Genomic DNA, 23948 nt, shown 5'->3' on the forward strand with positions numbered 1-23948 from the left:
TTATTTGCCTCATTAAAGCTATAAACCCCATTTATATTGTTACAATAAGTTGAGGAATATTTACATAAGACTTTTTCTGTTGTTAAACATAGTTAGAGGGGAGAGGAACCAAATTATAGATAAAATGGATATACAAAAAGAAAAGGGTGAAAAAGAAAAGGAAGAGCAAATAGATGAAAACTTCTAACCCAAATGGGTTGCAAAGGGACCTTTTTTGGTATCATCGCAGTTCGCGGGAGAAGAGCCGCTTCCAACTTGCCCCTGAACATAGCTGATTGAATCAATCGAGTCATTATAGGACACAACAGTCAATGGTGGATCCTGTTCAAGACTTTTGCCAGGACCATTGAACCATTTTCGAGCTCGGAAGTGATAATACGCAATCGACCATAACATAACACCCACAAAAATAACAGACGAGTAATTCATATTATCCGCTGTCACGGGGTATTTCGTAGGGCAGATAAACAAGATAGAAGTGAAGAGAATCCAAATGCAACTGGTAAAGTTGACGAGATCTGAAAAGGGACCCATATGAAAAGGACCACGTCTGAATGACTTGCGAGCTACTGTTAAGCGAAGAGCGATAGGAATGAAATACGCCAACGAGGAAGCGATGGTATTGATGGACACAATGGCATTGAAAGCGGTTTCGTTGAGGATATAGAGTAACCCAACAACAGCAGCAAAAATAATGTTGGCCCAAACAGCGTAAATCGGCGTCTGTGTGGATCGGTTGATCACACTCAGCCAACGACTGAAAGGAGTGGCACCATCACGAGCAAAAGCATAGATCATACGTGAACTGCCCAGCGTCAAGGCCGAACCAGAAAAGAACATAGCGCCCATGATGATCACCGTGAAGACAACTGTCCACTTATAACCAGCTCCATCCAAAAAGACCTGCGTCATCTGAGGCGAAAGTGTTGTCTCGACGACCTGAACTTGGAAATCTTGTACACAGAAATTGACCGAAAGGATGAACACGAAACCTGTGATAGCGGCCGTACCAATAGCATAGAGGATGCCCAGAGGAGCCGCACGCGCAGCGTCCCTCGTTTCCTCGGACATTTGAGCAGCACTGTCAAAGCCAGATAAAGTGTATTGAGATTGTAAAAGGCCTATCAAAAATGCATAGGAATTGGACGAAAAACCCGTATCATTTTCAAAATAGGTAAAGACCCATTTCGCGCTTGGTTTATTGGGCGTCAAGACCAGAGCGACGACAATAATAAGTAGAGTGCCAACGAGATGCCAGTATAATGAAGTCTGGTTAAAGAAACCATTGTATTTGACGTGCATGGAATTGATGACACCGTGGATGAACAAAACGACCAGGAAAATACCATATTGCCAATAAATTCCAGCATTGTAATTGGGGTCCTTGATGCCAATGACAGACGACATGAATTGTGCGAGACCCAAATCAGCGGACGTGATGGCTACTGTGAGACCAAGCCAGTTACACCAACCTGTCAGCCAGCACATGATAGGGACCCATTCCGGAGGAGCCAGACGGGAAACCCAAATGTAGAGACCGCCAGTAACTGGGTAAGCCGAACAGATTTCGGCCAGCGACAATCCTACGCCAAAAGTAAAGACAGAGACGATAATCCAACCCCAAATAACGGCAATTGAACCACCGGACATCATCGCATCACCCCACATCTAATATTTGCAACATCACGTTGAAGAAAACAGGGAGGAAGAGAGAAGTAGAGAGGGAGAGAGAGAGAGCAGGAAAGTATGAGTCATCAGAACGTAAAAATGACGAGGCATTAAATAGAAAATGCGAAAATTCTTAGTTCAAAGAAATGTAAAAGAAGAATGCCTTACAGGAGTGAGACCAGACAAGATGGAACAGCAACCGAAAGCGATAGCGAAATTAGAGATGGTTGACATTGTTTTGTGCATTTCCTATCCATTTCATGAGCAATTCAGTTAGAATTTAGCTTTGCTCTTTTTAGAAGTTCTGTTGTAGGACAGGATAGTACGCTGCCAAGCTTCTGGATGCAACGTTCAAGTGATACAAGCCACGGGAGTTGACAGCTGAGAAAAAAAAAGGAGGGCTTATGGGCTTACCTGCTTATAACCGAAAGACGCAAGAATTTCATCTTCAGAAGTGTATTGAGGAGCGTCAGCTTCTAATACTTCATTATATTGTACAGGTTCATTGTGATAAGAGCTGTTTCCCATTGATAAGTAATGTTGAGCTTTTTTTTTTTTGCTGTTGTAATGTTGTTTGGTTGCTTGTTGTTATATCAGGGTGATATTGTGCAAAACAAAAAAAAACGATATTGACTAATCCAAAAAAAAACAAAAATACTGACTATCTTTGTTATTTTATTTTTTTAGTGCGTCGACTTTGCAAGTTGTAGAGTTGTTGAAAGAGAGAGTGCGACTTTGTATATTTTTTTAAAACTAAAAAATTCAAATGTATGAAACTTTGAACAAAAAACTCTCTCCCGTGTAAGTTAAAGCTGATTGAAGTTTTGTTGCGTATAAGCTATGCTTTTCCCGACTATGTGTTGTACGTTTTTTTTTTCTGTTAAAGAAAAGAGAAAGAAAAAAAGAATTCAAAGGGCCCTTCGCTAGTATCAAACTAAATTGGGACTATTAGACGAAAAATTTTCAAGACAATTGCTTCTGCATGTTTGATAGGCCAAGTTTTCATGACAGTTCACTAACAAAGCATTATCGCTTGAAGCGGAGAAAAATTTCCCCTCACGGGACATTAAAATCTTGCAACTAATGCAATATAAGGCAGGGACAAATAGATTATCAAAGGGGGGATCTACTCAGCTGAAACAAGTGCTCATTCGAAATAGGCGACGTTACGCCTCTGCTGTTGCGAAGAAGTGTAATGGAAAATTACATCAACTACAAGATGAATACAACACTTCGGACGAATCTTGTGGTACGATGACGTGAATAAACACAAAAGCAACAGTATTGACAATAAGTTCAATTGCGCAAGAACTGTCATCGTTCAGCGGATGCTGCCGACATAGAGCTTGACTTGCCATTGATGGAATATCTTTATATTACTGTTATTGTATACTTACAATGTTCAAAATTCTTTGCTAAGATGTTCATTCCGTTGCTGCTTTGTTGGGGGCGTTTAAAGCTTACTGATTAATATCTGATTTGACGTCCCGTGCAACAACATTCTGTAGTTACAGGGGCTTATAAAAAAGGCAAAATGGTTGAAGTTATATCCATAATCACTCAAAGCAGAAACAGCCCTTCTTTGAGGAAACCTATTTTGGAATAGAATCGTATCTCTAGCAGTATTGCAGCATGTCGTTTGATTAAACGGGTCAAAAAAGTATTTATATTGCTCCAATGGCAATTGCTACTGCTTTGCGCATAGTTACTTCAGCTTACTGTTCCCAGATTGCTCTCTAAATAAATCAGAGTGAGCAATAAATGACCTTAATGAATACCACTATTCATCTCGTTGAGTTACTTGAGCAAACGAAACACTGCTGCTGCTGCTATACCGCCTTTTTTTTTTTGGAAAATAATGTGGACTCTGAGTATATATCTTCAACTATCTTGTTGTATATAAGCCTTTATTTTTTTATTTGATGCAGAGTGCTATTGAGGCTCAGATAGGATGGGCAAAGCAAAGCTAATGTATAGCCTCGAACGAAAAAAAAAAAAAAAAAAAAAACAAAAAAAAAAAAAAAAACTAATTGGTACATTACATGTATCAATTTCACTGCAATTTTGTTTTAATAGACTTTTTGGAGATTACAATGTTCAATACAGTGCATCACTACGCTCTGTAGTCGAAGCCTACCATTGTTGCAGCAAAGTATATCTTTTTAGCACTCGCCGACGGAAGCATATCTCAAGCTGCACATATTACGGACCACATGAACATTGTATCACTTTCAACTGTCATATAAATCCGATCGATGTTTTTAGTATTCCATATATACACAAATGTTACAAAAATTAGGATCTCCCCATAGTGTTCATCGTTCTATTCTTATCCAAGGTTCGACTGTGTTGGTTTAAACGTCAAAAATTCCGGATACACGAGTTCATTACATATAAGTTCGACAAGCGAGCAGGCCCGTAAATTCAAAGAAGAACGTGTAAATTCCAAAACTGCAAAAAGATCTTTTGTTTTATTGTGAGAAAACCTTACTGTGCTTTGGTGGGCAGGCTATATGCTTTCACCGGTGTGATGGTGGTGTGTGCGTGAGTTAATACTGTTACGATGCTTGAACCGTGGGATTGATTCAACAGAAGTCGTGGGAAATTAAGAACTGAGACCATCCAATCATTTTCTTGTTCCTGCCAAACTGCTTGAACATCAACATAATTCCACTCTCGGCTGTACACATGCATGAAGCGACAACTGTAGCGTCGTCATGCCATCAAAAAACTTGTTGTTTTGATTTTCTTTTCTTGTTTTTTTTTTTTCCCCTTCATTTTTTGGTTTAATTACCGTGTACATTATGTTGGATGTCGATGAAATTCGTAGGTTAATATTGAATACAGACACTAGCTGAAAAATAGACGTTGGATGGTGTCTTCGTACTAACATCCTTTATTGCCCTATCAAAGCTGAGAAGCCGACCATGAACACTTTTGACAGTTTTCTGTCGGGATTAGTTGGAGGTAAATTGGGGTTCTCCCACTAACAAATCTTTATTCTATTTATCTTGGGTTAACCATTGCCCATTTGGTTTTTTCGGAATAGGTCTTGCAGGATTAGCAGTGGGTCATCCTTTTGGTAAAAGCGCTGATGAGATTATAAATGATTATTTCAGGCTTCGTCGTACTAACTGATTCTTTCTACTGCAATACAGATACAGGTCAGGAAAGCTAAGTCATTCTATTGTATCTGAAATTACACTGTGATAAATACTCACTATGTCTCAACAGTTAAAGTAAGGCTACAGTCGAGAGAATTAGCATCAAGATATGGAGGTACTTGGAATTGCTTCGTAACCACGATAAAGCAAGAAAAGGTATAAGCCGAAAATAAAAAGCCCTTCTTACAAAAAATACATAAATTAGAAATCTGACGTTTTGTAATCACAACAAAAATGATTCACAAAGTTTACCGGCCTGTATAAAGGAATGGTAAAGTGAAAGACGAAATATTGAATCAGAAAACCTTTATCATAAACTCATGATCATGATCATTTGACTCTATTGAATAGGCTTCTCCTGCAGTAAGTGATTGTCCCCTCGCCTACTACCTTTTTCGGTATTCTCTAGTAATGACCGCTCTATTTGTTGTAGGCTGGTGTGGCAGGTATTAACGCCTTAGTTTTCAGCTCATATACATGGTTCTTACAATATCAAGAAAAGTTAACTGTATCAACACATCAAACACTTACTTCTCCGCAGCAACTACCGTTGTTAAGCCATGTGTTTATAGCAGGAATCGGTGCTGGAATAATAACAAGGTATAAATCTATGTTGAATGCTAAAGAAAAGAGTACATGCGTGCTAAAATATAACATCTCTTTTTCCCTATCTTATTTCCACTCTACAGTTTCGTCAGTTGTCCAATGGAATTGGTCAAAGTACAACTACAGAATCAAACAAAAGCAAACGTGCTGAAAGGACCACTGGATTGTTTTAAGCAGCTATACGCGAGGGGAGGCGTGCGATATTGGTTCAAAGGATTGGTCCCAACCACTTTACGTGAACTTAGTTTTGGACCCTACTTTTTAACATACGAAATTATCTGTAGAGAATTTGCAAAGAGAGATAACACTCGTACGGATCTATGCGAGCTTTCAGGCCCGAAGGTTGTTTTGGCTGGTGGTACTGCAGGCATTGTGGCATGGTGTTCAACTTATTTTGCAGGTAAAATAACTCTTAACAGAATATAGTAAGATCTAACGAATGATCCAATGATTCACCTTTCTTTCTTTTTTCTTTTATCCTCCATAAAAATAACATGTATGCAGATGTTTTAAAAACGAGAATACAATCAGAACCAAGTAGATATAAAGGGATTATAGACTGTACAAGGCAAACCTATAGCAGTGAAGGATGGCGTATATTTTTTAGAGGGTTGACACCCACTATATTGAGAGCCTTTCCATCTAACGCTGCTACCTTTGCAGCCTACACATGGACAATGAATTTATGTCAAAAAAATCAGCTCTCAACCCTTCTCAATGACAAAGCAGCTATATTCTAGTAGTTGATGTGCTTTCTGCATCCCACCTTATTTATTCTTTTCTTTTTTTTTTTTTTTTTGAGATTACCTATTAACAGTATACTTTTAATGTTTTTGTTCAATAAAATCTGTCATATGACAAAATGCTGTGAAATGATACAGCATGATGTTAAATGCTCTCTTTTACCAGATCATGTTTTGGAACCGCACAGTCAAAGACTTGGAGAAATTTATTTTATTGTTTAACGACAACCAGCGTCAAAACCCATTATTTTGCCAGCAAAAAGGAAAAAAATAGAAAATAATGAAAGCAAAAAGTTATACATACAATATATACAAGTTCAACTCATATCAAATAATGATCTACATCATTTAGATAACTTCCCAAGTAATATCACCGACGCCAGCATCCATATCACCGACGACTTTTTTGAATAAAGAGGGAGTAAGATCAAGATCACCTTCGGAGCATTCTGGACAGGCATCGAGAATAGTAGCTGTAGCAGTGCCTTTTTCGCCTTTGATACGGATCTTCTTACCACACCATTTTGATTTGCTATCCAAGTCACCATATTGATCAGCATTGAGGGCAACAATTTGAGAGTCATTATCGATATGTTCACCGTTACAAGCGGCTTCAGGACCACCTTCAGTAGCAGGCTTGTACCAAGTGGCAGTGCCGGAATAAGAATGACCTCTCTTGACTAAATCATGACCAGCAGAGGCAGGAGCGGCAGTGACAGAGGAAATGGTAAGAGTAGCAACAATGGCGGCAACGATAGAAGTGATTTGAAATTGCATTTTTGGATATAGAGACTAAGTAGGGTAGACGACCTGCGTACTGATTGAGAAGAGAAGTGAAAGAGTTATTCAAATGTGATGACGAGAATAAGTAGGAACAGATGCCAAGGTTTTTGCCCTGTATTTATATGATCTGATCTTTATCTTTTATCAAATGGGACCCGGACGAGTGGAGGATCAATTCTATTATCTTTGTGGCTACACACAACAAATACCAGACTTTCTGTCTGTCAATAAATGGGACAGGAAGTCATGCCATAGGACAGAAAAAATAAGCAGCCAGTAATGTCAAAGTATTCTTCAAACGGTAGAAAAATAAAATGGGCGACAAGACCTCTGATTCGCGAATATTTTTTTTTTCCCATTTCAATTAAGATCACAGCCCATATATTTCAGGAACAGTTTGGTCTTTTTTTTTTCAGGGACCCGGACGTGAAATGAAGAGCATAAGAATGAAAGCACGCCTCTTTCGCAGACGATCTAGAATGATATTCTATAATAATATCCTATATGGATTGTTATTTGACATCTCAGGTTGAACAAAAAAAGTCGGATTGATTCAGTACCACCCTTACAAATAATGCAACTACGTATGGAAAGAATATACGATAGAGTACTTTGACACTCTTCCAGATTTCCATTGACGGGTAAAAATAAGGCCTATACAACTTATGAATTGTAATTCAGCGAGCTATAAACGTCTTCTTTCATTGTTTCGAGTGAAAAGATACACTTGGTGTCATCCAATCTAAAAAGGGAAAGAAAAACTAGGTTCAAAAATAGGTGAAGTGCCTATGTAAGCCAACAAAGGAACTCAATTTCGCAATTGCTCATATTCATAAGCTGTATCATCTATGTATAACAATAATTGAAGTGCGCTTTTTCTTTTCTATAAAGGCAAAAGCTACTAACTATAGATATACGAAGAACCGGCCGGCCTCCCCAGTTAATTTCTTTTACTGAAACATCAACGAATGAACCTGGAGGACAGCTTGTTGTTCTCATGTTTTCTCGAAGGCCGCAACAAGAGGTAAAGCTCAACACGTAAGTTGATCATCTTCGGATGATTTTCCGTTCATTGTGAGCCCTGTCAACGGATGTAGAAACGAAATGAATCTGAAACCAATGCAAGTCTATCAATAGCTTCGTCTGTAAATTCTTAGTAAACAGCTTGAAAAAATCAAACAAAAAAAAATAATCTCCTCCTAAATCAGCTTACTTTTGGAAATGCAAGAATAAAAAAACCTTTTTTGTGAAGAAAAGACACTAAGCTCAAAAGTGGATAAGGCGCAAAGATGTTTTTCTTTAACGAAAATACAAGCGGTGATACTTCCGTTACGCCGCGTACATTCTACTTAAGGCATAGTAGAAGGTCAAGGGGGGGCGGAAAGAGAAATGGGCCCTGAAATATATGCCTATCGTTTTCTTCTAACCGAAGCAGATCCATCTAGAAAGGTATCAGTGCATTATGTTTCAACTTGTCATATCTTATTTTTGCTTGATCTAAATAGCCTAAAGATAAAAAATGTTTACTAGGTGACTACCTCCAAATATTAGTTTCAATTACACTCAGTATCTCCAACATTTGGACAAATTATTACAATTCTTCTGTGAAAAAAAATTAAAATAACTGTACATAGACTCAAATAATATTGACTGAATACAGAAAGTCAGACACATTACAAGTGTCAAAGTAAAAAATAGAAGAACTATCTGTGCATTGTAGAATAGTACGAAACAGGAAATAGTCGCTTAAAATGGACATTATGCCACTGAATGTTTTCGCAGCAAATTTAGGTGTTGCAACCCTGCATCTGTGAAACGCCTGTACAACAAGCAGAAAGATACTGACAGAAAATGGAAGACCTGCATGCCAAAATCAAGGTACAGGTGCAATACCTTTGATCGATCCTTCCTCTTGTTTCTGCCAAGACAACAGCAGCATAGCCATCAATAACAATGACAATTGGCAGTTTACCACGTTTACCTAGTATTCGTGATTTGATCAAGTTATATCATCTTTCTGCCAAGTCTCAGTGAAGTCAAAATTTCATTTTAGACAAGAATATTACTGGTAAAAGATAGGATATCTGTAGTGACAGTCATGGTGGAGGGCTCACTCTTTCATTTTGCATCCGTAGACAAAATAGTAAAGACGGCATCCATATCAGCAAGGATGACACCGTTTGTTGTAGAAATCGGACCGGGTCCAGGATTACTGTCCCGATCGATTTTAGATGCAGGCGTGAAGCGACTCATTGCCATCGAGAAAGATGAACGATTCATACCGATATTGCAGGTAAGCAACAGCCGCAGAATTACTTTCAATCCAATGTGCGAAACTGAATGAAAAATATATGATAGCAACTATCGGAAGTGTCTGGTAACCGACTCCAAGTGATTCAAGGCGATGCTTTGCATATAGACTACAGCCATATTGTCCAATCAAACATGTTGAGTATTGACCAGCAACAACAACAACCACATCGACCGAAACAAGAGCCTTGTGAAACAACGTTAGAACAACAACATGGCTATATTATGGGCAATTTACCATTTAATATTGCTTCACCCTTATTGTTAAAGTTCTTGAACCAACAAGTCAATCGGCATGGTATTTTTGGATTGGGCCTTGATGTGTGCATGAATTTGATGTTTCAAAAGGAAGTAGGCGACGTACGTACATAGCAAGCTATTTTATGGTTGAATGATATATATGTGTTTTGACTCCTTTCATTTTACTTCTTTGTATAGCGCATCACAGCTGACGTATCTACCTCAAAACGCGGTCGACTATCCGTCATGGCACAAAGTGTTTGTAATGTAAAAACAGTGTATAAAGTACCTGCAACAGTTTTTGTACCTAAACCAAAAGTCGATGCATCAGTCATACAATTTGTGCCGAAGAGTAATTTATCAATTGATTCAACAACCTATTTGACATTAGAGAATGTCCTTAGATATTACTTTACAAAGAGAAGAAAGACAATGGGTCATTTAACACAACGGTTACGAAAAGAGTGTCCAGGTCAATTTACACCTGAATTATTACAAAAGATGGAAACCATCGTTGATTTCAAAGCGAGACCTGAAGACGTAACAACAGAACAATTTTGTTATTTGTCAAAATTATTGAAAGACCATGAAATCGTGCAGCTTCCTTTGATTTAAAGGTTTTGTTGGAAGTATTAGCAAACATGGTCAAAAGAAAAGAAGAGGAAGCTAAAAGAAGCAGCAAGCTATAAAAGACAAAGGACATAATCTCAACTTTGACCTAAACATCACGGCGGCTTTGTTTCAAAGGTGAACCTGGTGGATCGTTATTCCATAAAGAACAGGCCCCTGCTCAAAGTAACAATAGTCATCCGTCAGCGCTAATCTCTTTAGGATGCCACATGTATTATGTATTAGAAACAACTTCATTACCAGTTCTGTTCAAGTATCTATCGATAATATAACGCTAAATATCACATTTTATGCGCCTGCTTCCAAAAAACTACTCATCCATCAAGATGATGTTTTTTTATTGATCTATTCTGCACTCCAAAATATAGAAATAGGAATTTTGGCATGAGTAAGCTGATTTCCCTTTCCGTCTTCAAGAATAAACATATGATATCGAGAATGAAGAAGAAATGTGAAAACGAAAAAGGACGTGCTCAGTCAAATAACACAATTAAAAAGGAAAGTCTCACACACTGTAATTCTGGGTCACGGTTTTTTCCCCCACAAGATAGGATATGCTTTCAATAAGGGGTTCACTTTATTTGGGAAAATAAAAAAAAAGACTGTATTTCAGGTACATCTTCTAAAAATTTCCACATCTCTTTCTTGTCTCATTCATTGTATTCCTTTCAGATAATATGGCCACTGAAATAGAAAAAGAAGCTCTGTTATCTGTTGAGAACAATGTAGCAACAATAACACTAAACCGTCCACACAAAGGGAATGCATTGACTGCCACCATGAATGAACTCTTATTACATTATTTGAACGAGATAGAGAACGACGTAAACATTCGAGTTGTCATACTGACAGGCGCTGGCAAGTTCTTTTGTACAGGCATGGATTTATCAATGGCAGCAGCATCTTCATCGTCATCAGAACATTCTGTAAAAGCGTCGTTTGACAAAGGTGTACAAGTCTACGAGAAATTAGCTAAATTTCCCAAGCCAGTGATAGCCAGAGTCAATGGACCGTCATTGGGAGGTGGCGTTGGTCTTATATTCTGTACAGACATACGCGTCGTACACAAGGATGCTTATTTTGCACTAACAGAAGTTAAAAGAGGCATCATACCAGCAATTATTTCTCAATATCTCGTTCCAGAACTAGGCAAACAGAAGGCGCGAGAATTTATGATGACAGGAAGGAAAATAACGACAGCAGAAGCAAGTCAATATTACAGCGCAGTAGCCGCTAATAATGATGAATTGAACCAGAAGGTCGCAATGTACACAGCGATGCTGTTAGAAGCAGCTCCAGGTGCTATGGCGAACGTGAAGAAGTTGATCGAGACAATTGTATCTGGTGGTGATTCTCGAAGAACGGATCTTATTCGCAAGGACGTAGAGGAGGCCTATATCAGCATGATGCAATCGAGTGAAGCAGCTTACGGGATTATGGCTTTTTTACAAAAGCAAAAGGCTGATTGGACTGAGTACATAAGACAGCAGAATGCTAAACTATAGTTTATATAGCCATTCAATGCCTGCCTGCAGCCAAAATGAATGATATTGCGATAAAAAACTTGACGGCATCCAAACAATGTTACGGCTATAATTCTTAAAATCTTATGTTATAGCAAGGAATGTTGCTACTTTCTCATAGGTAGTCAGTGAGAATCAACACCCGAAATAAGCATTTACAGTTACGTAATTTCTTTCGACTTCTTAAGTTAAAGTGGAGCACATTTCTGAAGGAGGAATATGGTCATGGTTATAAGCACACTTCCTTCTCAGGGTTACAATCAACTGCACAATGAGTCTAGATACTGAACAACTGAACTTGGCCTTAGGGGTTTAGGTTAAAGAGTCGTTACGGCGAACCGATAAGAGAAAGATGGATTCCACGTTCATGATTGAAAAGAGTCATGATAGGAAGGACGCGTGTGTTGCGTAGAGCATGCATACGTAAATGAGAATAAAAAATGACACAGCTCAAGCGTGTTGGTTTGAATCCCACTATGATCCCTTTTTCGGTTAACTTTGTTAGCAAGCTTTTGCCAATCTTTTAACAATCCGAAACGGGGTTTTGATAATTTAGTTGTTTTTTGGTTTTTTTTTTTTCGCAAACAAAAAGTTCATTGGATATCGTCTCAATGCTCTACATTATTGTTTCTCCCTTTTTGAGCTCAAAGTATCCAGCATTCAACATCAGCCTTTTTCCACTGATTTGCAATGCGACCATTTCTATATGGACTGTTTGTATTGTCTAGACTATTGTTCGCGTCAGGGCAAAAAGGTACGCTTGTATGTTTCATTGATACGACCCGAAAAAATCACCAACGTTTTTTTTTCACAGCTGAAGATTATAAGATCACCTCGTTGCCCGGGATTGATGTCGACAAACTCAACTTTACACAATATGCAGGGTAACGATTCTTTCTCAACTTTTCGGTAGATTAGTTATGCTGACAGTAGTTTGTGTATGAAATAGTCACATTGAGATAAATAGTACAACGAATGCAAATATCTTTTTTTGGATGGTCGAGAAAGAAGCGACAGCGCCACTTGGGAAACTTGTATAATTTCATCATTTCAGAAAGACAAATGGATGCTCAAAGGAAAAGGATCTAATATATGTTCGTGTTATGTTAGATTATATGGTTGAATGGTGGCCCTGGATGCTCAAGGTATGAGTTTTATTTCAGATTGCGGGGAAATGGGATCAAAAACCAGTTCCTTGGCAATAATGTGACTCCATTTTAGTATGGATGGATTGTTCTTAGAGAATGGACCCTTCAGGGTTAACAAAGACTTATCTCTGAGTATAACCGAGGGCGGGTGGCAGAATTATGCAACAAATGTTTTCGGTAAAAGATTAAGTCAACATTTAACGTAACTAGCAGAGACAAACCGTATCAGAAGAGACTCATTTAACGGATTCGCGCAAATATAGTTGATCAACCAGTGGGTACTGGATTCAGCTTCGCAAATACAGATAGTTATATGCATACAATGTCAGATGTAAACCTCAGTTGAAATAGATTATACATAGATGTTACACCGGGAGATTCACTGTATACTTTCCTACTGCTTACAGGTAACGGATGAGTTTGTCCTTTTTATCGATAAATTATTCGATACATTCCCAAGTTTAAGGCAACAAGATTTGTATATTGCTGGTGAAAGCTTTGCCGGCACTTATATACCCTATTTCGCCCTACGGCTGTTAGAACTTAACCAGAAAGGGCAAAAGGTAAATGAAACAGATCGATGATTATAGAGATAGACTGATGCTCATGATCGTTATAGTATTCCCTGAAAGGCATAGCCATCGGAAACGGATGGATCGCTCCAGAGCATCAATACAACGCCTACTATGATTTCAGTGCTGCACAAAATCTAATAAGCAATGACCGGCTGGTAATTTTAAATCACAGAAAGTAGTATAGAAAGCCGCCAATCTGAGATACTGACTATTATTCCTTCATTACAGCCACTGGTATCAGCTCATATGAAAATATGCCAGGACGATTTAAAGAAAAAGGAAACAATTCACATAAGCTCCTGCGAAAGAATAGTATCTGATATTCTCGATGACAGCACGCATGAGTAAATCAAAAACGAAACTTCCTTTCCCAACACGTTGACAAAGTATACTTATTCACATGTTTCATAATAGAAACGGAAATGGAACCAAAGTATGTCTTAATATGTATGATATTCGTTTAAAAGACGAAACGTTTCCAGACTGCGGTTTATCATGGCCCTATGAATTAGACGACGTGACCAAATACTTAAGGGTAGTGAGAAGTTTGTCAATCATGGGAGAAAGAGGCTGCTGCTAAGATTACCGACTTTTTATTCCTATGTAGTTGCCAGAAGTAAAACGAGCCATTCATGCGGAAAAACAAACGTTAGGTTGGAAAGAATGTACCTCTTTGGTATCAATTGAATTACATGAGGACAATGATAAGCCAGCATATTATGTAAGTATGCTTGGAAAAATTAAAAACAATATCATTGCCATTATTTTAAGGTCTATTTCAGCTTTTACCTGATATTTTGAAAGAAATACCAGTACTCCTGTTTAGTGGAGAATATGACTTAATTTGCAACTATGTTGGAACCGAATATCTGATTGGCAATATGACATGGAATGGATCGAAAGGCTTTGCTAAAGATATTCAAAGGGAAGAATGGACTATAGACAATAAATTAGCTGGCTATTATACCCAAGAACGTAATTTGACCTACGTGCTTATCAAAGATGGCAGTCACATGGTTCCCTATGATCGACCTTTAGAGTGCTTGGATATGATGAATCGGTTCATGGAAGTCGGGGACAACGTAGTGAAAGGAAGAATGAGCCAGGTTGGAGACAATACAGTGACACCTTCAGCTCCTTCGGATGTCCCTCCTACGCCATCGAGCATGATGACGCCAACACCAACAAAAACAGATGAAGATGGATCAGATGATAGCGCAGTCACTGGTAGTCGCTCTTATGGCTTGGGAGCAACTTCTATAGTTTTGATAATTGCGCTGGCTACCGGAATTTGCTGTTGTTGGTACAAAAGACAAAGGCACCCATCAGGCTCGCGAGCAGCAGAATTTGGAGGGGCTCCACGACATGAACGCCTACAGTCTAGTAATATCATACATAATGCGGTTGGACGCGTCCGCGGTCTTTTCGCTAAATTGACAGCAGTATCAAATAACAGACGACGAAAGTTTCGTTTGGATGAGAATGAAGAGACCAATGAATTGTAAGCGGAAAATTTTTATCCCTCTCTTTTATACGGAATAAGAAATAACATTGTCTTCTTTCAAGGGATGAACTTGTGATAGAAACACCTATGTTATACGAAGCGGAAGTGAGCGAGGATGACAATGATGATAACGACAGTTCGGCAGATCAACATCAGCGACACTCAAATTCTGGAGGTCATGATAACAGTTTCTTTGCAATAGGCGGCCATGAAGAAGATGAGGAAAGTGATATTGACGACTTTGACGACTTCGCTGATTTTGAAGAAGTAGGGGAGCGACATACCTCTTCTTCATTAAGCAAAAAGAGTCAGAAAAAGGATTAACATCCAACCAAACAATAAGAAAAATTCATTATGTCTCCTCTTCTTCATCATCATTATCAACATTTTGAACATAAATCTATCAATGCTTTCTTTTTATAAGTGCTCTTTACTCATGTCGTTTTTCTTAGAAAAACAATTAAAACAATGAAGATGTGCATATGGTCTGACTTCCTTGGTAATCAATGACTCCAAGGCGGAAATGCTGCAATTCGCAAATGACTGCGTTGGCCAGGGGTCTAATATCATACTTGACTCTATTATTCCAAAAATTTACAGACGCATCTATTTCAATTAAAACGCTTTCCAAACATTGTATACTTACTACTAGGGTTTCCGAAACGTTCTTGACTTTCTACCGCTCAAATCAGGGCCAGAATAAATAAAATGTTCGGAAAAAAAAACCAAAAAAAAACGCATACAATTCTAGAGCCTTTTCTTTCCAATACGTGAAACAAATTATCATGAAAAGCCGCCACTAAATTCAGCTTTTTTTTTTTTTTTTTTTTTGTTTCTCGCGTTTATGTATACTGAACAGTGTGAAACAATCCTTTTTTAAAAGTAAAAAAGACCGATGAAGTGTCTGTGCGCCCAACGCATTCCGACTCAGGCACACAAAATGAGAAACGGCCAATGAGAAGATAGTCTTTCCTCTTTCTTGGAAACTTCGCTTTGATTTGGCCAGTGACGACCAGAATAATGACAATGGTTATTAATACGCATAGTATTCATAATGGTCCGTTTAATTTAAGATGGATGAATCTGTAATACTGGTGTAATAGTAGAATAAGTGGTTAACGGGAAGACTGTAAGATAAAGATCCGTTATCGTGTCTTTGCGGCTTACTGATTGCAATATAGTTATTCCTTTTCCTTTTTTTTACAATTTGTAGATCAACGTTTCACTCCTAAACCTATGAGCTTGCAGTAATTCAAACAATATCATCCGAACTGAATAAGTAGCGAAAATTTCAATTAGCAGGCGGTGATTAAGTGCCCTGTCGATTCACTGTACTTTTCTATCCTTCTTTTTTCAACGCGTGAAGTATACCACACAATTGTTCTGACGCTTTGTCGATGATCGAATATGTCAAAAAATAAAATAAAATAAAGATCAATCCAACTAAATTTGAAGCAAAGGAGCATCATTTAGACCCTCCCCCAATTGCGTCAATTCTGAAAGTATTTCGCATTAGATTAAACGCGTCAACAAAATTAGCAACCTTGTTTAATTGCAATTTACCAGCTACATATAAATTGCAGATTCTGATACATATGGTCTTATATGATAGCTCCGTCTTCGCCAATGATTTTTGAACATTTGCAAGTTGCATTGTGAAGTAATAGCCGGTAAAAGCAATACTGCTTTGCTGTATATGTATAACTGGGGAAACTCATTTGAGTTACTCATCCGGCAGAATCAGATTACTAAGTAAAGAAGAGTTACATTTACGCGCTTGTTGTTTTAAAACATACGTGTACAGACTTAAATTTGTGTGTGTGTACATGCGTATCTGTTAGCCAACCCAATAGAGGCATATTAGTTTATGTATCTGTATGTATACTTATAGAAAGGATGTTATTCTATCATTCATATAACATACTGTGAGAATGTAGGAACACGAGTATTAGTTGGAGAAATAATCATTCTTGCGTCTAAACCATATTGATAGCCGTTCACCCGGTGCATAGAACAAGTGTGTCCCACATATTGCTGCTAGTAAGCTGTAATCCTTGCAATCGAGTTTTTTCAAAAAAACCGGCTGCTATTTGGTTCTTGGTATGCTACATTAAAGTGACAATACAAAAAGCTCGAGTTTGCGGTGCAATTATGATCATATTAAAACAAAAACATGAAGCTATGTTGCGAGAGGTCATGGTAATCATTGGAGTGACCTTTTAATAACTTAACGCAACTACATTCATTAGTCTTGCAGTCATACATGTACATACGCTATCCAAGTCGGAATTACTTTTACTCGTAAATTAATTGCAGTTTCAGACCTCTGACGAAATTAAACTATTTCAATACTTTAAATCGTAAAAGGACCAAAGTTAGGGGCTGTATAACTGAGGAATTGCACACAATAGACTAAAATACGATACTGCAGTACAAGAATAATTTACAAAAACAAAACAGAATGAGTATAGACTTTTTTATTTGAGTATTTACAAGTTGTTGACGTTGTTGTGGATGGAATAGAAGCTGTATATCAATCAATAAACATTATAATTTACTTAAACTATGAAAAAACGAAAAAGGCATAAAAAAAAAGCAAGGAGAAACTAAACCAAAAAGAAAAAAACATAACAGATTAAGGGTAAAAACCACCACAAGGAACTGGCGATTCGTTGCTAGAAACCATAGAAGTTGTAGAAGTCGGATTTAGTGGTAATGGAGGCATGGAAGCAGTAGGAACGCCTGGGTAACAGTAATAGGTAGCATCAGAATAATAAGGGTTTGCTGCTGCAGCTGAGGGAATCATCATGTTCGAGCCTTGTTGTTGTTGTGATGGTAAGAATGGAGTTGTGCTAAAAGAGGAAGATGCGGTGGCAGAAGGTATTGTATTAGCCGGATAAAGACTATTGTTGTTGTTGCCATGATGATCCTCTATGAAATGAATGAATCTACGCAAATCTTCTCTTTCATTGATAAGAGTAAGAAGGTCTTGCTTTAATTGAGTACCACCTTTTAGAGTATGACGAAGGAACCTTGAAGCTTGTTTATTTTCCGTGAAATCACTGCATTGTATCCATTGAGTTTCCTTTTCAGAATTTGTCGAAGTCGCTGTTGTTGCTATTCCATTGGAGGAAGTAGTATTTGTTTCCATGTAGAATAGTGGAGGTTGGGACATATAAAAATGAACATCTGATGTAGGCTCACCACTTACAGACATAATGGATGTGGAATGTTCGACACTAACAAGACTGGTAATAGGAATTTCTACTTTGAATCGACAGCCACCTTCAGTAATGTACCACATGAAAGCGTTTTGTACGTTTTCGTGAAGACAAACCAAATCAGAAGACTGAAGTTTGAGACGGTGCCAAGTGCCAATGGTAAGAGTCGTAGCGTTAAGGTAAGAGCAGTTTTTAGAATTTTCAAAAGAACTACAGCCTGATGAGGAGGAGCCAGACATCGTCAAATTGGAAGGGTTTACGGTAGTTGCGGCATCATCTTCATTAGTAGTTGCAGTAGTACCAGCGGAGTTTGCATTAGCAGTAACGTTCGTAGATAACCCTGTAGCCAAAGAGGCACCAACATCTGTGAAACATATAAAGTATAAAACCATTAGAGTTTAAGTCTCGTAGGATAATATAACAATTAATTGATAAACTTACTGGGTGATGCGATCCACATATCTGCCTCATGAATAGCATTAGTACTTGTGGTGGTATCTTCATTAACATTTTTGTTCATTTTGCTATCATCGTTCTTTGTAGTATCATTATTGAATGTCGCTGTTGAGTCCGTGTTAGACGATTTCTTTTGATGACCATTGGTGTCGGAATTTGAGATAGAGAAATAACTGGCATTTTTATCTTCTCTCTTAGGGCTAGGAGAAGGAGACATTTGACCGTGCACAAAATCAGGAAAATCATCTGTAAGATTTTGCTTTGAGTTTTCACCTGTCAATTCATTAGTTGCTAGTTCATTTTGATGAGCAGGAGTATTAGCAGTAACAAAATCGTCCATGAGAGTGTGTGATAAAGGGTTATAAGGAGGCATGCTCTGTCTTGACAGTTTCATTGATGCGTTCGTACCATCTAGAATAGAGTAACTAGAGGGTGGCACTGACCAGCTTCCGCCATTATTCACACTGCTTCCTTCAACCGATGCCATCGTATATTGCTGCGAGAGATGTGGAGGAGGAGTAGCACTCTCTGACATAAATGGTTCAGGGCCCGGTGTAGGGAAAGAGGACCTGGCGGTCAAATCGGGAGTAGAATCAGCAGGATTACCATAATAAGACACAGCGTCAACGCTTTGAGCTCTTGGAACAGGCATTCTACGCATGTAAGGAGGGGGTGGGAAGAAGAAAGGTTGCTGTTGCGCTGCTACTGCCGCGGCTGCTGCTGCTGCTGCTGCTGCTGCTGCTCCAGGTGTTTGTGGTTGGCCTTGATGAGGGTTATAAAGAGCAGGAGGTTGTAACGAAAGCATGGGATGAGGTGGAGGAGCAGCACCATAAGGTGATAACATACCGAATTGCTGCTGATGATAATGATACAATTGCGCGCGAATGGCTGCTTGCTGCATTTGCATTTGTGCTCGCTTTTGCATGTGCTTCACTTTGGCTCTTCTGTTTTGAAACCAAATTTGAATTGAACGCTCACTCATATTGAGTTGTTCAGCAAGCTGCTTTCGAAGTTTGCTGTTAGGACTGACATTTACTGCAAATGTATCTTCAAGGACGGCTAACTGCTCGGCGGTTGCTCTTGTTCTCTTTCTAACATATGAATGATGATTCTCGATATGCACCTCGTGATTACTTTCAGATTTTCGGTTAGTCAATGTCGTATCAGAAGAATTATTCATGTCAGTAGAAGATTGATCGGAAAAGATGACGCGTTACAAAAGAGGGGATATATGAAAACGGGTTTCTAGTGAAGGGTTCAAGAATAATAGGTGATTGAATAGGCTAAAGGCTCAAACTGAGAAGGTATAAGGAGGTATGGTGATCGAACCTATTCAATGGGGGATTGAACAATGAAGGAATTCTCTTTTAATGAAAGCAGAATGAGAAGAAGAAGGAAAATAAATTAGGGAAAGAAAGGTATTCAACTTATAAAAAGGGCCAAAGGGATATAAATGTATAAAAGTAATAAAGGACCTTTATCAAAAGAGATCATTTTAATTCATCGTACATCAAACTCAGAAGAGCGTTTTGGCATATAATAAAACGAGTCAATATGTGATATCTCAGCTACGATCCCCGCGCATTTGATATTGGACGCGAATGGCTGCAGTTTGTCTTTTCCCTGGAAAAGTATGTAATATAAAATCTCAAACATTAAGCTGAATAGGAAAAAAAAAAAAGGTAAACCCCATTAAGCTGAATAAAATAGAACAAAAACTGCATTGGAGGTAACACCTGCATTTCCAACCATCAAGCCCAGTTGTCGTAAATCAAGCTAGGAAAAGGCATTTAATAGATGTTTACCTGGAAAAAAGCATATGATTTTGAGAACGCGTATCTTCTTTACCGTGAGGTATTTAAATGGTATAATTTTGCCTCAGTAGGAATAAAAGAAAGACTGATCAGGAACTTCGATCGATCGTATTGGTGTGCTCTCCGCAACATTCATACTTACAACCCATGTAAAAAAATATATTTTTTTTTCTTTTCCGTTTTTTTACCATGGCTTTATTGTTTTCCACTGAGGACGGTAATATAAAGCCTACCTTAACAGCAAGTTCCGTGAAACAATTCTCGTACATGCAAAATAAGCCTTTAAAACGATACAATACTCGTTAATTTAAGCGTACCTTTTTCTGTTCAGGTTCGAAGAAGTGGTAGTGGAGGTAAATAGTGGCTCAATTACAAGTTGTTCAGACGGGGAGATTTGCTTGGTTTGAGCGCAAGATTTACTAAACTATCGGCGTTTGTTCAATTCTAATTAAGAGAGAAATGGAGCTCGGAACGGCTCCATAAGGTTATCAAAGAGTCATTTCTGGTAGAGGTGGAAAAAGGGAGAACGCGTTTACTTCTATCTTAGTTGCTGGCTTTAAGAAAAGAGCAGTAGAGGATGATCTTATTTGAGAAAAAGCAAAATATTCCATTTATTTTGTAAACAAACTCTATTGTAGCTGTGCCAAGTAAAAGTTGCTTTGCACGAGCCGAACTCTCGAACTGATATTGGCTAGAAACTATAACCAAGACATGTACCGGATTTGCAAAAATGTAATATGAATTCAATTTAGAGAGATTTCCGTTAAGCTTTGCGTATAATGTCCTACAGTACTTCACTTTTAAAAAGTGTAAATCTCTGTTCTGCTTTTAAATTAAAGACAACTGTTTGCTTGTACTCATTGAAAACACTTTGATAGTTAAATCATTAAGCACAAGTATTTGTATTCATACGAATAAATGAAATACAACATAAGCAATACAATAACCTCATTATGTTTTCAAAGAGACCCTTAATAGTTCATTTAACGAATTTACGTTAATTCATTTATTCAATTTTGTCAGAATCTGTTTTAAATTCAGACAACTGCGACTGACAGTGTTTCGAGGGGAATATAAGCGCCTAATATCGTTACACCTTTTTCTTCTTGTATAGTAAATAACTGACGGACATCTTAAACGAAGATGTAGTTATGTTGGAGTAGGATTGATTGCTTGTTTAACAATTTATGTAAATTACTTCCTTATGCATTTATGCTTAGTCAGATAAGTCTTTTAAAGACAGTCTTCTGTCATTTAAAAGGTCTCGAATGTCATCTATTGTTACTAGTCGTCTATACTGTTAAATAAAGAGCATTTCAATGTACAATCAACTGGTTATATTCGTTACTCGCCATTGCTTCATGGTGGTAAGAAAAATTCAGATCGCCCTTCGTCAGAGTCCTAGCATGCCGTCTTACAATTCAGGATGAGGAATTTTTACTAATGGTGACAGAATCTGAATATATTAAGCAGTGTGCTAGGTAAATATTTAATAGCCTTTGATTTAAGCTAAGAATGGTTATATTAGTAATAAAGACGCGGATTGACATCAATCAATATCCTTTTTCGCTTACAACAGTGAGTGTTCGAGAATGATTCTATCTGGGAGAGTTTATTTTATTTTATTTTTCTATAGAGTGTTTCTAGAAGCTAAAGAGTAGATCTTTCGCTTTTCCGAATGCATAATTTGTGCTTATTGGGCAGTTATAGGCAATGAATTTACTGCTCTGCTCCTCTAATCATATAGGTATACATTTTATGCTTGATGTAAATATAGGGCTTAACAGGGGCTTTCTTTACCATTCTCAATCGTAATTGCTTTAAAGGAAAAAGGCGTATATTTAGCGAAGTAAGGCAGTTTCGGCTATGAAATAACCGTCTCTTAAAAGGAAGATGAATTGTACAAAGGAAATTACTGTTTCAGCTATTCTTCCTTCTTTGTAATTTTTTGTAAAGACGCGTTTTTACGGTTCATGACAAGAATGTGATGCTTAACTCTATAACATGTAAATGATTATCTGAGTAATATGCAAAAGATAAAAGCTTCTTCTGATTCGGCGCTAAAAATAAAACTGCAAAATACGATGAAGAAAGCCTTCTGTTGACAATTAGAATTTGCCTTCTGAGGGAACCTGCTAATTTCAATGATCACCTTTTTTTTTTAATTTTAGGCAAAAAAAAAAACTAGAGAATGTTGTTTCAATCATAGATACTGATACAGATGGAGCATTTCGTTAATGAGCTCGAAGCGAAAAACACTGTTCGCGAGAAATTGTATTTGACAGTAGTTGGTTTTAAGGAAAAACAAGTTTTCCTTAAGTAGTCAGCAACATTTTTCAGTGCCGGCATATCGGATGCGACAATAAAGTGTTGAGTATTGAGCTGTAAAGAGGAGAAGAGGCACAGATTTTGGGCAATGTAGCTGAAATTGAAGAACACTGTTTTAAGATGAGTCCAGATGTCTATGTCAGCTGCGGGTTACAGGGTTATCATCAGAAACGCTTGTAGCAGTAAATTCTACTAAAACGTTAAGGAATTAAAGAAAAAAGGCTTTCATATCTAAAAGCATTGCTTTTATTTAAAAAACTATGCGCCTTTGGTCAATTTTTTACTTGTTGAATATAGGATAGATTATTAAATAAAAGAGTAAATACACGGTAACTACTGTGGCTACCTTTCGTATAAAAGATACAGTAAAGCAGGCAATGGCGTGGTATACTGAACGCAAAGGGAACCGAATCGATAAAGGCAGCAAGAAAGTAAATAATATAGTGAGCCAAAGTTTGAGGCAGTGTTCAATAGATGGTGGAGAAGTGGTACGAGCTTTATGACAAAAGAACTGCAGAGTTATGAAGACAACTGAAGCAAGAATTAAAAAATCAACACATAGATATGCGGAGAACAAATGGTTATGATATATTTGTAAACTAACCCAAGGAAACATACACCATTTCAGAAATACATCTATGTGCAGCAATTCCTCATACATTTAGTACCAAATGATAAGTAATCAATGCTAGCGACTCTGTTTTGACGCCCGTATTACTATGCCAAGATTATCATACGCTCTTTCTTGATTGAGTCTCTATGTATCTTCTACCATGGATAGCTGGTCATTTGTATACCGAGTATTTTACGGACTTTTTTTCATTTCATCAAATGCTGAAAAAAAACATTTAGTAGCAACGTTACAAACTAAATTGATCAGGGCTGAAATCAATTTGAATCTAAGGATATTGGCTTTTTAGCAGCTTGACTTTTTGAGAGCGTTCTTCACAGCACATATGCAGAGCTCGTCATGTATTTATGTATAATCATGCAAGCGAAAGCTTGTTTAATTGAGAGCAAAGTTGGGGGAGGGGAGGAAAGAGCATCTTCATGAAAGGCGTATATTGTTTCTGTATACCTGTCGTTACTATTACGTAGTTTATTTATAATTATGCAATTTACATTTCGTAAACGTGCACAGACGAATTGTCGTATGCCTCGTACCCATATTCAGGTTACACTATCTTTTAAGGAAGAATTAAAGCCCTGGGTATGTTAGCTTCAGTACGCGTGTC

The 23948-nt window shown here is 37.8% G+C and overlaps 8 protein-coding genes across 8 annotated transcripts; 4 read left to right on the forward strand and 4 right to left on the reverse strand.

Moving 5' to 3' along the window:
* Nucleotides 1–6: 6 nt before the first annotated feature.
* Nucleotides 7–2647, reverse strand: BDF20DRAFT_876855 (amino acid permease-domain-containing protein). Its single transcript, XM_053081395.1, has 3 exons — nt 2083–2647; nt 1837–1917; nt 7–1668 (listed from the first exon to the last, which is right to left on the reverse strand). Exons 1-3 carry the CDS (start codon nt 2194–2196, stop codon nt 184–186), a joined length of 1680 nt encoding a protein of 559 aa, XP_052934572.1. The 5' UTR covers nt 2197–2647; the 3' UTR covers nt 7–183.
* A 1825-nt stretch (nt 2648–4472) lies between these two features.
* Nucleotides 4473–6178, forward strand: BDF20DRAFT_906598 (mitochondrial carrier domain-containing protein; the record flags this gene model as incomplete). The annotated part of the gene is made up of 6 exons (XM_053083292.1): nt 4473–4494; nt 4582–4635; nt 4903–4988; nt 5266–5432; nt 5522–5838; nt 5943–6178. 6 exons carry the CDS (start codon nt 4473–4475, stop codon nt 6176–6178), a joined length of 882 nt encoding a protein of 293 aa, XP_052934573.1.
* A 351-nt stretch (nt 6179–6529) lies between these two features.
* BDF20DRAFT_1001676 (RlpA-like double-psi beta-barrel-protein domain-containing protein-containing protein) lies at nt 6530–7114 on the reverse strand (the record flags this gene model as incomplete). Its single annotated transcript, XM_053074616.1, has 1 exon — nt 6530–7114. Exon 1 carries the CDS (start codon nt 6956–6958, stop codon nt 6530–6532), a length of 429 nt encoding a protein of 142 aa, XP_052934574.1. The 5' UTR covers nt 6959–7114.
* Nucleotides 7115–8834: 1720 nt separating this feature from the next.
* On the forward strand, nt 8835–10361 carry BDF20DRAFT_876862 (S-adenosyl-L-methionine-dependent methyltransferase). The gene is made up of 4 exons (XM_053081396.1): nt 8835–8994; nt 9023–9257; nt 9323–9634; nt 9713–10361. Exons 1-4 carry the CDS (start codon nt 8918–8920, stop codon nt 10127–10129), a joined length of 1041 nt encoding a protein of 346 aa, XP_052934575.1. The 5' UTR covers nt 8835–8917; the 3' UTR covers nt 10130–10361.
* Nucleotides 10362–10760: 399 nt separating this feature from the next.
* Nucleotides 10761–12142, forward strand: BDF20DRAFT_876868 (ClpP/crotonase-like domain-containing protein). Its single transcript, XM_053081397.1, has one exon. The coding sequence runs from the start codon at nt 10822–10824 to the stop codon at nt 11647–11649; it is 828 nt and encodes a 275-aa protein (XP_052934576.1). The 5' UTR covers nt 10761–10821; the 3' UTR covers nt 11650–12142.
* Nucleotides 12143–12234: 92 nt separating this feature from the next.
* On the forward strand, nt 12235–15691 carry BDF20DRAFT_1001679 (Alpha/Beta hydrolase protein). The gene is made up of 13 exons (XM_053074617.1): nt 12235–12421; nt 12482–12551; nt 12617–12701; nt 12778–12812; nt 12889–12992; nt 13079–13146; nt 13223–13378; nt 13435–13545; nt 13619–13734; nt 13805–13925; nt 13998–14111; nt 14173–14891; nt 14957–15691. The coding sequence occupies exons 1-13, from the start codon at nt 12358–12360 to the stop codon at nt 15216–15218; spliced, it is 2025 nt and encodes a 674-aa protein (XP_052934577.1). The 5' UTR covers nt 12235–12357; the 3' UTR covers nt 15219–15691.
* A 1838-nt stretch (nt 15692–17529) lies between these two features.
* Nucleotides 17530–19751, reverse strand: BDF20DRAFT_836531 (uncharacterized protein; the record flags this gene model as incomplete). Its single annotated transcript, XM_053078964.1, has 2 exons — nt 17530–18479; nt 18557–19751. 2 exons carry the CDS (start codon nt 19749–19751, stop codon nt 17530–17532), a joined length of 2145 nt encoding a protein of 714 aa, XP_052934578.1.
* Nucleotides 19752–22977: 3226 nt separating this feature from the next.
* Nucleotides 22978–23738, reverse strand: BDF20DRAFT_876877 (uncharacterized protein). Its single transcript, XM_053081398.1, has 2 exons — nt 23318–23738; nt 22978–23244 (listed from the first exon to the last, which is right to left on the reverse strand). The coding sequence occupies exons 1-2, from the start codon at nt 23334–23336 to the stop codon at nt 22994–22996; spliced, it is 270 nt and encodes an 89-aa protein (XP_052934579.1). The 5' UTR covers nt 23337–23738; the 3' UTR covers nt 22978–22993.
* Nucleotides 23739–23948: the final 210 nt, after the last annotated feature.

The sequence above is a fragment of the Mycotypha africana genome (genome assembly GCF_025528875.1).
Source record: "Mycotypha africana strain NRRL 2978 chromosome Unknown BDF20scaffold_7, whole genome shotgun sequence".
NCBI lineage: Eukaryota > Fungi > Mucoromycota > Mucoromycetes > Mucorales > Mycotyphaceae > Mycotypha > Mycotypha africana.

Coding starts and splice junctions, on each gene's coding strand:
- BDF20DRAFT_876855 (XM_053081395.1), bottom strand. CDS start 2,196: ATGGGAAACAGCTCTTATCACAATGAACCTGTACAATATAATGAAGTA. Junction 1,918..2,082: donor CGTCTTTCGGTTATAAGCAG/GTAAGCCCATAA, acceptor TGAAATGGATAG/GAAATGCACAAAACAATGTC. Junction 1,669..1,836: donor TCTTGTCTGGTCTCACTCCT/GTAAGGCATTCT, acceptor TGCAAATATTAG/ATGTGGGGTGATGCGATGAT.
- BDF20DRAFT_876862 (XM_053081396.1), top strand. CDS start 8,918: ATGACAATTGGCAGTTTACCACGTTTACCTAGTATTCGTGATTTGATC. Junction 8,995..9,022: donor CATCTTTCTGCCAAGTCTCA/GTGAAGTCAAAA, acceptor ATTTTAGACAAG/AATATTACTGGTAAAAGATA. Junction 9,258..9,322: donor GATTCATACCGATATTGCAG/GTAAGCAACAGC, acceptor AATATATGATAG/CAACTATCGGAAGTGTCTGG.
- BDF20DRAFT_876868 (XM_053081397.1), top strand. CDS start 10,822: ATGGCCACTGAAATAGAAAAAGAAGCTCTGTTATCTGTTGAGAACAAT.
- BDF20DRAFT_1001679 (XM_053074617.1), top strand. CDS start 12,358: ATGCGACCATTTCTATATGGACTGTTTGTATTGTCTAGACTATTGTTC. Junction 12,422..12,481: donor GTTCGCGTCAGGGCAAAAAG/GTACGCTTGTAT, acceptor TTTTTTTCACAG/CTGAAGATTATAAGATCACC. Junction 12,993..13,078: donor TTATGCAACAAATGTTTTCG/GTAAAAGATTAA, acceptor GCGCAAATATAG/TTGATCAACCAGTGGGTACT.